Genomic DNA, 15,215 nt, shown 5'->3' with positions numbered 1-15,215 from the left:
AAATGATACTCTCACCCGAACAACCTCCTACATATCTTCTTAACGGACCACATGGTCGATTAGGTGTATTCAGATGTGCATATACCCGAAAGGAATTGCAAGTAGTTCCTATTAATGAAAAGCCTCCACCTGACTCTGTGATAAGAGGACAACCTGAAAGATTTGTTCCTGAGCAGATACTTCGGCATTGCATTAGAAAAGGTCAAGACCAGTATTTGGTTAAGTGGGAGTGATACCCAGATACTGAGGCTACTTGGGAACCTGCTGACCAGTTGAAGGAGGATGTTCCTGACTTAATTCGCAAATTTTGGGAATAAAAAAAAAATAGAAGAATTAAAGGGTCTTATTTTTTGTCTCCTCGATTAACATCAGCAACTATTGGGATAAAAACATTCTTTCCATCACAGGTAAGGGCGACATGTTCACGTGATTCATGGACATCATAATTGTAACATTTCAGACACGTCCGGCTCAATCCAATTTCCCTATGCTTGTATCCATCTAAAACTGCAAGATTCTCAGTGATAGCATAATCAGGGGTAAGTTTGATTAACACTCCCTTTACCATGCCGAATGTCCTACCTGTTCCTGGAGCACCAGATATGTTGTATGTAATACTCTTGTCGATATCCAACCCTAATTCCTCAGCAGCTTCTCTCTGAATAAAAGACGCATTAGCACAAGTGTCTGCTAAACACTGAATTGCTATCCCATTAACCTCCCCATTAAGTGCTAATAGATCTTTAATATTCTCCAAACGAGCTATATCAATATCCATAGGATCGTATTCCCTGATATCCTCTTCTTGTTCCTCCTTAGCTAAGTCATCTGAAATCTCTGTGACTTTTCTAGCAGACATCATCTCCTCCTGAAGAATCTCACAGAGTAATTTCCTAAAGTCTGCAGACCTTAACAGGCTTAATAAGTCATTCTTAGTAACAGCTTTTGCAGGTGTAGACTTACTACCAGTAACTTTCACAGGAATCTTAACAGGGGTTGCTTTGCCTTTTAAGGGCACACTAGAAGAGCTAACTGCTGTCTTATTTGGGGACGACTTAAGAAGTTTTGAGATACTCGAACCTACTTTTTTTTTGACCCAACACGAACCATATAGACATCACCATCTTTTTCTCTCAATTCTACCTTTTCACCAAAACTCACAGTATCAATGTCCATAGCATCATTGTTAAGATCAAGGTTTTTCATTGCTCGGGCTAAATCCAGATCATCACGTCTATCTTTAGCCTTCTGAAGTTGATTTGTAAGTATTTTAGACGTCCCACATTTATATCCCATAATAAGATCAATAGCATTTTGATGATCATCCAAAGTCCACTCAGGAGCATCAGGGTCATCACCAACATCAGGTTCTACATAACCATCATCCCAATCAGGATCCTGATGATCCTGAACAACACGTCTCTGTGGTTTTGGTCGAACAGGTTTAATCTGCTGTCTATAGACTGGTGGATTACGAACTGGCTGAGCCTGTAATTGTTTAAATTGCACCTGGAAATTTTTGGTAAGTTCTTCAGCCTGAGCCTTAAGCAACTCTTGTAATCGTTCTTGAGTAACCCCAGTTGACTTTGATGTCAGTATGACAGATTCCTGTTTTCCTAACGGAGGTTGAGTTACATCACTGTAATCTGCTCGAAGTCGCCGATTTCTATTTTGTAACTCCAAGCGCATTTCAGCCCTTCTCCGTTCTAAATTTCTCAGATGTCTAACCAAGTCATCAGGATTAAGATTGTGAAACCTTTCTGCTTCGAAAATATTATCAGCTGAAAGACCTCTAAAGAACTGGTCGATAATAAGATCATCAGTTAGTCTTAGTAATTTTCCAGCCCTCTTTACAGTTCTATAAAATGCATCAACTGGCTCATTTTCCTGGTAAAGACTGTTAAAACGGATACGTTTCTTTTCATCTAAAACAGTTGGAAATTGTGTTCTAAGCCAATAAAGCGCCTGGTTAGGTTTAATAACTGGAAAAACTATAGAATGATTATTATTAGCAGCAACACCAGCATCTGCAGTAGCCGGAGCAACTCTATCTGTCGGACGAGCACCAGCTCTTTTCCAAGCTTCATCTTCACCCATTAAATCATGAGTAGGAATAAATGCTGCTTTGATAGTTGCTAATGCATTAACTGGATCTCTTGAATAGATTTATACTTCAGACCCATTTACATAGATACCTGCATTCGGTCCTCCTGCAGCTTCTGGTATTACTAATGCTACAAAAGCAGCTAAATTAGCTCCACCAGCTGAAGTGATACCAGAAAGTTCCCAATTTTTTCCTGTAATTTCTTGATCAAACCATTCAGCCGCTTTACCAGCCATGCAGCTTCTAAGTATACCCATAGCTCTTTTCCAAGACTCTGGTGGCCCTCCAGCAGCGTATGGGTTAAGATTGATAGTATCAAGATAACCCATATAAAGCCTAACAAATGTATCAATATCATCAGTAGCTTTACCCTCAAAAATTGGCAATCCTATCGCAGTGGTAGCCATATCGTCTCTAGTGGATTGTTTAAAAGAGGTGGAGGAGGGTTCAATTGTCTAATTCGAAACCATTGTACCTGAATTCTAAGAGTAGCTATCTGTTGGAAAAGTCTATTCCTAAGTCTCCCTAATGTCTGAATCCCAAAACGCACCCTATTATTAGCATATGCTAGCTGTGCATTAACCTGTTCAAGTTGCATATTAGCCAATACAAATTGTCCTTCAGTCTGAGTAGCCCTCAGCCGCCAATGATTTAGAAGGATATTACCACGATTCACAGCATTTTGAGCCTCATTACGATCCATTACTGCTTGAGTATAATCTGCTTGTAATACATTACGTTCATGTCATGCCTGATTACGTTCACCTATAGCCCGTCGACGAAGCTCTACCATAGTATCATAATCTCTTTGCAGGTTATGGTTTTCTTCTATAAAATTATCATTGGCAGCACGTATAATAACTAATTGTCGTTCTAAATTAGTAAATGTTTCATCAAATGCATTTATCTTACCTTGTGCAAAAACTAACAAATCTTTTGTAATACCAAGTTCTTCATGTTTTGCTTTACAGCGATACATTAATATATTAATAATATGTTTGATTTGATTATTTGCCTCCTGTATCTCTGAATCAACAGTTAAACGACCCCTGGTAGTCAATAAATTTGCATGAGCCTTTAGTATTCTAACTAATTCATCATCATCTTCTTCATTGGCCAAGTGTGCAGGAGGCGGTCCAGTAGGTTCTGAAGGAGTATAAACTGGAATTGGTATTGATGTCAACATAGTATTTAAACTAAGTTAGAATAAAATTCAAATGGATCTTTATGTATACAATTTGGACGAGTACACGACCGACTCAAGACAAGGCAATGAGTTTGCTCCATCATCATGGCCCTTTCAATTAGCCGTAGCAGGTAGCTCAGACTCAGGTAAAACAACTATGATCATTAACTTGTTAATGGGTGACAAGAAGGCAAAGGAGGATGGTAATCGGTATATACTATGTGATGCAGTACTTTTAGTTGGCAGATATCTTGACGAGCTGAAGTGGGCAGTTGTACATGATTTTTTCGAAGAGGAGAAGATCCCATTTACTGCAGTAACCCATAGTAAGATTCCAGAGATTGACTCCTTCGACCCTACTCAAGCTACTGTGGTAATCTTTGAGGATCTGATGGATGCACCTAAAAAAATCCAGGATCTCATCACTGGTTACTTTACACATGGACGACACAAAAATATTTCATGTATTTATGTAGCCCAAAGATTCTTTGCCATTCCTAAGGCTATTCAAGAAAATGTTAACTACATCTCACTGCATGGAGGTCATGGAAGCCTTACAGATACTAAGATAATCATCCGCCTATATACAGAAGAATCAGAATCATTAGCACCAGTTAAGGTTGCTTGCCGAAACCTGTTTGGCCTAATGCCGAAAGGTGAAACCTCTTATATAGTGCCGAAACGCCGAAACGCCGAAACTGCGAAACCTGTCAAAATTGCGAAACTGCCGAAACATGCCGAAACCTCTATAATAGGTTTCTCCGTAGTTTCTGCATAGTTGATCATAAGATTTGCATATAGTTACGCCAAGTTACACCAATTAATAATATAATTTAGATGATCAAATAATCTACAGATAAAAGATTAAACTTCAATATTTTACCGTCGTCTTAGTTCTTTTAAGCTTTATCTAGTGTTAGAATTTTCATTTCTAACTCCCATATTAATATTATGATATTACACGTTTTTACAGTTTTTTTTTAAGGGGCTTATATTCATTAAAGGAAAATGCGTAACATGCATTTAATAAACCCTATTCCGTCATCTTCTTTAACACTGAACTAAAGTTTCTTTTACTTTCTTCCGTTTTCTTAATAATAATATTAATAATAAACTGTTTCAAATGACTGATCATATAGAAGATTCACCCATTAAAATGAAAAATAGAGGAGGTCGGCCACCTAATAGCATTTGGGAAGATATTAATAAAGGAGAAGCTGTTGGTTCTGGCAAATTTGCCGCCTCCTGCAAGTACTGTAAGAATACATGGTCACGCGGTGAAGTTTCAAAGCTCGAAGAGCATCTTTCAAACCATTGTCCAGATGCGCCAGCAGCAGTTGTTAGAAGGTATATGACTAAAGTAATGGAACGGCAAGATAAGTCCAAGTCATCCAAAAAAAGAAAATATTCTAAAGGTCAAAGTAACATGGATGATTACTATGATTCAACAGAGCTTAACGAACAAAGATGTACACGAATTAATTGTGCATTAGTTAAATTTTTTATTGCGTGCGGAATTGCGTTTAGAGTAGTGGAACATCCCTTTTTCATCAATTTTATAAAAGAGCTTAATGCCGGGTACAATACACCAACAAGGGAAGTATTAGTAAATCAACTACTTGAACGTGAATTAGCTCAAGTGAACTTCAAAGTTAATTCTGAGCTTGAAAAGGAAACGAATTTAACGTTAGGTTTGTTAAATTAAATAGGCTATCATACGTCATTTTTATTTAATCTTACTTATTATATAATATTAATTTATAATTTAGCCTTTGATGGTTGGACGTCTGGTACACATCGTTCAATTTGGAACTTCATTGTAATGACTCCGTCGCGTAAAGAATATCTTTATCAACTTTCTGATTTGTCTGAAAATTCGCACACTGCAGAATATCTAGTTACGGTAATTGAAAAGGTTATAGAAGGTATTGGAGAAGATCGAATATGTGCTGTAGTTTCCGATAATGCAGCCAATGTTCGTAATGCACGAAAAATTATACATGAGAATCATCCAAAGATTGAGAATGTGCGATGCGTTGCACATTCTATCAATTTAATTGCATGCGACATCGTCAAGGAGAAGTTTGGGGAACGTTTATTAAAACGTGTTAATATTTTGACAACCTTTTTTAGAAGTTCTCATCAGGCTAATGCAAAACTTGCTCAAATAATTAAAGAAAAAGGAATTAGTGGAGGAGGATTAAAATTATATTGCAAGACACGCTGGACTACTGCTAGTGAATCCGTAAATTCAGTAATAAATTTGGAATCAGCACTAGAAGAAATGGCCAGCGATCACGATAAAGTGCTAACAAATGATAAAATAAAACCGATTATTCAATCGAGAAATTTTTTTTCAAATTTACGAGTTCTTGGATTTGTTCTGGATCCTCTAAGAAAAGCGGTACTTTCATTAGAATCGAGAAGAGCTACACTTGCAGATTGTTTCCTGAGCTTGGCAAGACTTGCAGCTACATTAAAAAAGTTACCCAAATCATTAAATCCTGCATTCCGAAGTCATTGTATCAAAGTAATAAATGAAAGATTTGATGAATTCGATGATGATAAGTATATTACTTGTTTTTTTATGGATCCCAGATTTAGAAACGCGCCACTTAAAAAATGCGCCCTCATGAGAATTATCAAATGTGCAGCTTCAATCGGGAAAAATTTAGGTTTCGACCGTTACGAAGCTGAAACTTTATGTGATCAAATACAGAAATATATTAATGAGCAAGAGCCATTTGACCTAGATATCGGTTTTGCTAAAGATAATCCCGTGAATTGGTGGAAATATATTAATACTGAACCAGAACCAGATGTCCTACCAAGAATTGCAAGTTATCTATTTGCAATATGTCCTAACTCAGCAACTTGCGAACGTGGATTTTCGACTTTAGGATGGCTATTTCATAAACATCGCTTAAATCTTAATGTGGATAAACTAGAATCCATGTGCAAATTAATTTTGTATTGGAAATCCAATTCAAAAACTGAACTTGGATTTTATGGAATTGATCAAAAAAAGAATACTCGTCTTAGTGATGATGAGATCAATATACGTATTGCAGAAGCTTTTGCAGAAGATGACGATGAGGAATATAATGAGGAGCAAGCTTCTACTCAGAGATTAACTACAAGCGGCGAAACAATACCCGAAGACAATTGCCGTGTAGTAATCGAAAGTCTATGGATTGATCAATTTGTTAATTTATCGCATGATTCAATTACTAGTGAAATCGGCGATATTCCAAGAGATATATTGGATGATTCAGATGAAAATAATGCGGAAGATGATAAAGTTGATGATAGTGGTAATAACAAGAGACCCAGAGAAGGTGACTATGATTATGATATAGATGATGTATTAGGTATGGATGACGGTGATAATAATGACGATAATTATGATGATAATGAGGAATAATAATAATGAGAAATAATTACAATAGTTAATCCAATGAGAATTAATTCTAATATCATGTGATTTAAATAATGATACTATTTAGGAAATAAATGATGTAATTATGCAGGGCAAAATATTCGCGATCAAAGTCCAGTTAACATATAATTATGCAGGCAATGCAGGCAATTGTAATTTTATATTATATTTTAAAACATTGCAATTTAATTAAGGAATAAGGATAAGCATATTATATTTTAAAAATAGTGCAATTTAATTAAGGAATAAGGATAAGCATATTATATTTTAAAAATAGTGCAATTTAATTAAGGAATAAGGATAAGCATATTATATTAGAATCAATAAGTTTTAAGGACTTCGTTAATTAAATTTATTACATTAGATCAATAAATTTTAAGAACTGCGTTACAAAAAAAAATTTAGAACTGCGTTAATTAAATTTATTACATTAGAATCAAAACTGTGTTTATTTTGTTACAAATACTTTAATTATGTAGAATGTTATTATGTTCATCAGTTCATGTTTTAAACATTATAACGAATTTTAAAATTATTATAAATATTATGAAATTTGAATTTTTTTTTCGCAATTCAAAACCAAATTGTATTTTAATTTTCAAATTGTATTTAATTTTCAAATTTCAAGTTACGAAAAAATCATAAAAATAAAAAATGGCAGCATTAGTACCTTTTGTCCCACCGCCACCACCAGTATTCCAATGGACGATTAACGCAGCTAGGCAATTAATCGCGGAGCGGAGAAACTTACATCAGCAATTCGAAAGAATTGCAAACCGTCATCATGTAAATGCATGGACAATAATAGCAAATAGGGTGTTTGTTGCAACGAGATTTGCAGCGACACCCAGGCAATGCCAAACAAAATGGAATGCCCTCAAACGAGGTTATGAAAACCTCAGTAGGATAATAAATAATAATGATGACGACATTCCTATTATAAGCCCAAATAGTTTCGATAGAGCGTGTTTTGCTGATATGAACGATGAATTCTGGTTACAAACCGGTAATTATTATTAATTATTATTTTAAATTAATTTTATTTAGGCAATTCATTCAATTCATTAATATTTTTATTGGATTTTAGATCTGTTTAGACGAGAGTATCGACGGCAGCATGCTGCGCATGATCGATGTCGATATGAATATAGATTGCGAAGGGAAAGAAGAAGGTCGCGATCTAGGTCTCGATCAAGAAGTAGATCAAGAAGTGAGATAGAAGACGAGATAGAAGTAGAGATAGAAGACGAGATAGAAGTAGAGATAGAAGACGGGACAGAAGTAGAGATAGAAGAAGAGGTAGAAGCAGGTCCCCACATAGAAGATAAAGATATTATTAAATTTTAATTTTTATTATATTTTTAATCGTGTATTTTATTAGTTTAATATTAAATATTATAAAATAAATATTTACATACAAAAAATCATATTGTCTTTAATCTTTATTCTTATAAATTGTTTAAATGCCGAAACTCTAATTAAATCATATAGAAAGTATTGCCGAAACGCCGAAACAGTTTCGGCAAGTTACGGCAGTTTCGCGATTTTGATAGGTTTCACAGTTTCGGCATTTCTTGATGATTTCGCAAAACTAGTTTCGGCAGTTTCGCGTACGCCATTCTGCCGAAACCCTCTAGTTTCGGCAAGCAACCTTAGCACCAGTAATTGATGATCTTACTCTACAACATGAATTTGTAGTGTTTGATCTTAGACGGTCCAAGAGTGATCCACTGTCCATTCGAGTAAGATGGGATACTAGTCTCAGTTCAATCACAGAGCAATCTCAGTTCGATCCTAGTTCAATCTCAGTTCAATCTCAGTTTGATCCAAGTTTGAACCCAGTTCGATCTCAGTCTGAACCCAGTTCAATCACAGTTCGATCCAAGTTTAGTCCCTATGGTTAGAAAGCTGTATCTGAAGCAAAAAAAGGTGGACACTTGATTGAATTTGCTCGGGTATTTCCATCCCCTAAAGAATGTAAAAATTTACTTGTACCTGGTGTCTTAGCCAAGAATACAGATACCTGGATTAAATATGTTTTTCGGGAAGCTTATGGACTCTCTGGTAAGATCCTAGGAGCTGACTTTCAGGACTTCTTAGCAAAAGTACAGGGTAGGACTGCAAAGACTGAAACTCTGAAAACTGAAAATGTGAAGGAGTTATTCTCCCGATATGAAGCCCTGAAGTCTAGTCACCCTCTGGATAATAAAAAAATAATAGAAGGTATTGAAGTCCTTCTACAGATCTTTTCTAAGAGCCACATGGACCGTCGAGCATTACAAGTAGGGATTAATAGTATCTTGTGAGAATATCAAGTAATTCGTCTGCAGAAGCTCTAAGAATCATAGCACTTTTTTTACGGCCTTCAAAGTTAATCCTTAACATCTTAGCCTTCAACCCTATTGCTCCTAAAGCACGAGAAGCAAAGTTCTTAGTCATTGGATTACTTATATGATTTACATAGTTCTCATAGAATGTAGTGAAAGGCTCGTCAATACCATCTAAATATGTATCCCTTAGAAATTGATATAAAGCAATTTCTCCACTGTCACAACCTATGGCTATAAGCTGTTCGAGAAGCCACTTCCTAATATCTTCATATGGCTCTCCATCCATAATTTTCATATCCAGTCTTTGTGTAAACAATTGTGTAAAGTCCACATTACTTGCCCGATGAATGATCTGAACTAACTTATCCTTAGCAAGTCCCAAGGCTTGTAGAGGGTCATTCTCATCACTAATCTTCTTTATAATCTGTCTGTATAATACACTGGATAATCCTCTATGTGCTGTTTTTGGAGTGATTACTCCACAGTTTTGGCACTGGTTTATTACGATTGATGTTGACATGGCTATCTTTCTTTATGTAAAAAAGAATTATTCAAAATTAAGTAACTATTCGGAGCAGTCCTTGTACAACTTGTCCGTTAAGTCACTTAGGCTTACAGGCATGAGACATTCCCTACACAACTCAATATTAAGCTCTGTAAGTCTCAGGACATGGTCCTCCAAAGTTCGTGGATGACCAGAAGGACCGGAGGAAGGTGTCCCGTTAGTCGTATCCTGCTGTAAGATAAAATCATCATATTCATCTTGGTCAGCCTGAATAGCAGCCCTGATTTCTTGTATATCATTAAAAGTTAATCGCTGGCCATCAAGATTTTCCTCATTATAGCATGTTTCATTGATGATTTCCTCTATAAGCTCCTCTTCTTCATAATGGACAAGGTAGTAGTCCTCAACTACCTCATAGTCACTCTCAATCAGTCTATGATATGTTCTAGTACCACGTCGAACATAACGTCCTGTATCTGTATTTAAATATACAGGTTGCTCCTCAGGTGGAGGTGCAGTTTGTCTACAAACAAGCCTTCCATCAATATAATCATGGGATTCCATAACTATTCGATTAAAGGTATCTCCACCGATAATAATTGGACGTCCAGTTATAGGGTTAGCTATATAAGGGTAAGACATGTCTTTTTTCTGTATGTGTCTACATACCTAATAGCTTTCTTCAATTTACAATAACCAAGTGACATGGTCATCAGTCCTTATCAAGGCAAACATGGCATAGTAGCCTTTATCTTTATTAAATTTATTTAACGAATTTACAAAAATAAAATAAAATTTTCAAAGTACAAAAAGAAAAATAAAATTAACTAAAAACAAAACTATATAGTCTCCAAAACAGTAATAAAGCTATAAAATTAATTCGAAAAGGAAAAAAAATCGCATAACACTAAAACTATCCTGATCCCCCGCCTAGATATATTTCAACCTAAGAAGAGGCAACTATGCAAACAAACCAACGAACAATGCGCCCATTATTAAAATCGACACACCACCCTGCTAAAGCTGTTAGTAAGTTGCACCGTTAGACGACCCATAAAACCCGAATAGTGATTGAACCAAGGCAAACCATATTTCATCGAGTTCTTTAAATAATCAACGTCGGAGTCACGTGCGGCGTCGGAAAGGGTCGGAGGAGGTAAAGTAGAGAAAGGTAAGTACGTAGACTTTGGCAAATTTGAAGGCCGAGAAAGTTTGAGTTTATGAGTAATATTCATCGCGTCTTCCCATTTAGATTTATCATAGGAGCGCGGTAGCCAAATTCGTTTTCTAATCTTTTGGATAAAGTAATTGTGAATAGCAGAGATAACCTTCATCGCAGAGTTACGTGGAATAGAAAGTTCTTCAAAAAATTCGACAAAGGTTTTCAGAAGGCAGCCATGGACAAGGCTATATGAAGTCCAATTTGAAGAAGAAAAGGACCAACAAGGAAGAGATTTAAATTTGTTAATAATTAAAGAGGGATCTTTCTTAACGAGATCACCAGCTTCTTGAAGTTTGTTGATAAAGTGATGTTGGTAGGAGAGGAGAATCTGTTCCATAGCGATTCGTCTACATTTGCACATAAACAAGTGCATGAAATCTTCCTTGGAGTCGAGGCACGAACGACACAATAAGATGTCAATATACAAGTTCGGGCGAATTCTTTTAAGATGTTCCAAGGTAGGCAAATCTTCCAAAAAGAGTTTGAATTTGAGGGTGCGATGAAAGGAAGCATGAGCACGAGTAAATGAAGCATCATGCTGAGGTTCAGAATTAAGCGAGAACCAGGTAAGATCCCAATCAATCACGAAATCTGAGATAGAGGATAAAGCAATGGTAAAGTTAAAATGCGATAAACGCGTTAATCTATGCATCCACAGCATTTGCGAATATTGTTTAAATAGGCTTCGTGGGTTGGATTCGCATAAAATATCATCATATTTTAATAAGAAATCGTGAGGAGATACTTGATCCAGATCAGAAAGAAGAATTGCTGAAGAAGAAGTATGCGCAGAGTTGGCCAGAGAGTTTGCGTAGTCATTATAGAAATTACCAGAGTGACCTTTTACTTTAACAGCCATGACGGATAAAGATTTGGAGGAAATGAGACGTTCAATAATAGCCCAAAGTTCAAAATTGGTGGTCTTGTAATAAAGCCTACTATTGGAATAAGAAAAGGTAGCACATAGACGAAGACCATCTATGGCAGATTGAGAGTCAGTATGAATAGTGACCATTGAAGACGGAGGAGTGACTGTAAGAGCAGCATGTATAGCGGCGATTTCAGCTCTTGTAGAAGAAGGCCAATTGTGAAAAATTCCATGAGCGTAAGCAGCGATAGATTGGAAAAAACCAGCGCCATCAAGGACTTGTACCCAAGACCAACCCATAGAAACATCAGGAGTGCCAAGGTTAATCAGTCCTTATCAAAAAATACAAGAATACCTGATGATAAGATTACATGGTCATCAGTCCTTATTAAAAAATGCAAGGATACCTGATGATAAGGTTACATGGTCATCAATCCTTGTCAAAAAAATTCAAGGATACCTGATGATAAGGTTACATGGTCATCAATCCTTGTCGAAAAAATGCAAGGATACCTGATGATAAGGTTACATGGTCATCAGTTCTTGTCAAGAAATATGAGGATACCCGATAAATAAGCTACTCCTGTTGAGTCCATTCGTTCCACTCCCAGTTCAGTCCCCAAGGGTCGCCTCCCCATCTTTGTTCACTTAATGCATGCTCTATGGTTTCCCTCTCTTAGGGGTCCACGACCATCCCATTCCTAAGCATTTTCTCCATAATATAAAGCTGATCCTTGGTGAGGCGGTCTATCCATCTTTTATAGAAGTCGTTTACATCTTCAAATGATATCCAGTCAATATTCCCTTTTTCAAACAGCTTTCTAAGAGCTTGGACATGCCCAATTGTAGTAGCGTAATTTTTCCATCTCTTATATGCTTCTTGACGAACCTCCTGCCACCACACACTATCTACTTTACTCGCTGCAATAAGGTCAGTATCTGGGATCTTTGCAACAATGCGTTCGACTATTTCTACTGGTAATTGGTCCAACATGATGTTATGTTACTTATACTATAGCCATCTTCAATTACTGTATGCCCATTACAAATGGATAAAAAATATAAACTAAATTTGTACAGGAGCCGCTTATGCAAGAAGTTCTGCTAAGGTTTTCTCAGCCTCATTCATAGTGACAGCTCGCTTTGGGGGACCTGTTAATGAGTCCTTAGTTACATTATAATACAACTCGAAGAGGGCCTCAAGTTTGTCTAAAAGAGCTTGTTTATTCTTGTATGATTCACGAATCTTTGCTATCTTAGCAGTATATGCTGCATTATCTGGGAAGAGTTTTCTGGCCACGAACTTCACATATGATACAGGAGACTTTGCTGTCTGGATTCTCTTGATATACTTCACATGATCCTGGACAAGGTAGCTGGTTTTGCTAAACCCAGATACTAATGCGACTACTATAGTGTCTTTTAATGCACGGATAATCTTGAGGACAGTTTCATCAGAGACAATGGTGAACTGATTGCATGATGCATCATAAATAACTTCATCACTAATGCTGTCAGTGCTGTTAATAATGCTTGCTAATTCAGTATATGTTGACATGATTCCTTATACTTTTTTGTACTTTGTAATAAATAGGAATCTTCAAATTAACTTTACATTCAAGCAAGAAAAAATATATATACCTACTGTAAATCCAACTGCATTCTTGGCAATCATGTCCAGATAACCTTGTTTGCATTTTTCACATGGCAGTATCCTGCGGTTTCAAACTTGAGAGCTTTCAATGCTTTGGATGCATTTTCTGGACAAGTGATAAGTGTAGGACTACTCGGCTGTTCCTCTAGAATAAATCCATCTGTATGGATGCGTCGTACTTTATCCTTATATGGTTCTAATAACTCTGAAGTCATCTTCTGTCCATGTGCTAATAAGAATGGAGCAATCCTAGGATACTCACCCTTGAAGGGACTACCTGGGTTTGTGAATTGGAATCGCCACTGGTCAGATCCTACTGGTATGATGGAGTCAAGTATGTGGCCTTCCGGAAACTTGAATGGATCTGTTTGATCTGTGGTGAGTGTCTTGTAATTGCGTTTCCTCTGGCAGAGTGCTCCCCATAATGTATTGAGAACTCTCTTTGCAACACGACCAGCCACGCCACCCTGGTTCTTTATATTGAAGAGAAAGTGAACATACTCACCAAATATTACAGTCCCAGAAATTCTTGCTTCTCTGTCATATATCAAGGCATTTGGCTTTCCATCCTGGATTAACTGTATATCAAGACCAAGTTTCTTTGCTCGTTGTAAGTCAATGAATGTATAGACTCTCCTCTTATTCTGTCGGAAGAGAATGTCATTACCACTTACATTAGCATGAAATAATCCATACAAGGCATAACCTCTGTAGTCTACAAAGTCTTTGAGTATTTGAAACTTACCTTGTTGGATTGGAAAGTTAGCATTCGATTGCTGAATACTTGGATACAAACTTGTCACGTCGTATTGTCTTCCATAGCCCTTCCATTCATTATCTGCCCAGATAAGACCTCCCATCATTGCATCACTTATCCACTCTGCTTCGACTGGATCAAGAGGATCATTGGCTGGAACTCCTACACTAAACCGTTCAAAAAGCCAGAGAGCAGTTCTCTTGTACGACCAGTTGTGGTAAGATAAGTCGATTCCTAGACCGAACTTCTTTGTAGCCTGTAGAAAGGAATCCCGCTCTTCATGGATCCTCTGGTATGTTTCCTCAAGTGTTTCATATATTCCAGTTTTACGATTCTTCTCAATAGGGATGAAGGAGTAACTATCAGAGTTCTTACCTTTCTGAAACTGTCCAACTGTAAGAGACTTAACTGTCTTACCATTGTATATTGTTACTACATTATTAACCCCATCTTCACAATAAACAAAGGGAGACTTTAGTTTTCTATCTAATTTACTAGGGTGAAGTCTTCCGGGATTCAGTGCAAGAGAGTAGTGGCCTTCAGACAGGATGAGGGTTGCATGTCTGTCAGATTTGCTCTTGGAAATTCGAGTGGAATCCCCTACAATATTAAGTGCAAGGCTTCCTGCAAGTTGTTCAACCTTATCCATATATGAGACTGGAACTGGAGCATCACGATTAAGACCTAATGCCTTTTTGATATATTCAGGCTTTTTTATGGTCTCGGGTATTTTAGAGAATATACCATAGATATGCTTCAGGCATTCATACAGGCAATCATTTAGCTCCCCATTGCATCCTCCTCCAACCGGTGGAGCATCTCTCACATAAATTATGAATCGTTCAAAGTAATCAGGATCTGCATTATCTGGTAGTTGTGCTTCATCATAATGGTCCAAGAGTGAAAAGAGGCTGGCTGGTTGGTTTCCTGATGTCCATCCACCAGGTTTCCAGTTTTCATAGGGGAGCAGGATCTGAAATTTATGAGTTGGATACGGGATTGGAGTTGCTGTCCAAGTCTGGCAATAGCTCTTCTAGAAAATCTTGCGCCTGAATACTGTAGTTCTTTGATATCTGGTCTTGTAGGTAAAGCACGTGCAATTTTTGAATAGGCCATTTGATATAACTATGAATTGTATTCAATTGTAATA

The 15,215-nt window shown here is 36.9% G+C and overlaps 3 protein-coding genes across 3 annotated transcripts; all 3 read right to left on the bottom strand.

Annotated features, from left to right (window-relative positions):
- Positions 1-12,330: 12,330 nt before the first annotated feature.
- On the bottom strand, positions 12,331-12,648 carry OCT59_027966 (uncharacterized protein; the record flags this gene model as incomplete). Its single annotated transcript, XM_066146987.1, has 1 exon — positions 12,331-12,648. One exon carries the CDS (start codon positions 12,646-12,648, stop codon positions 12,331-12,333), a length of 318 nt encoding a protein of 105 aa, XP_065993747.1.
- Positions 12,649-12,741: 93 nt separating this feature from the next.
- OCT59_027965 (uncharacterized protein) lies at positions 12,742-13,212 on the bottom strand (the record flags this gene model as incomplete). The annotated part of the gene is made up of 1 exon (XM_025311353.2): positions 12,742-13,212. One exon carries the CDS (start codon positions 13,210-13,212, stop codon positions 12,742-12,744), a length of 471 nt encoding a protein of 156 aa, XP_025172653.2.
- Positions 13,213-13,325: 113 nt separating this feature from the next.
- OCT59_027964 (uncharacterized protein) lies at positions 13,326-15,181 on the bottom strand (the record flags this gene model as incomplete). The annotated part of the gene is made up of 2 exons (XM_066146986.1): positions 13,326-14,992; positions 15,061-15,181. 2 exons carry the CDS (start codon positions 15,179-15,181, stop codon positions 13,326-13,328), a joined length of 1,788 nt encoding a protein of 595 aa, XP_065993746.1.
- Between the last annotated feature and the right edge of the window lie 34 nt (positions 15,182-15,215).

This window comes from Rhizophagus irregularis, chromosome 8 (assembly GCF_026210795.1).
Source record: "Rhizophagus irregularis chromosome 8, complete sequence".
Classification (NCBI taxonomy): Eukaryota; Fungi; Glomeromycota; class Glomeromycetes; order Glomerales; family Glomeraceae; genus Rhizophagus; species Rhizophagus irregularis.
This window is presented reverse-complemented; position numbering and strand designations above follow the sequence as displayed.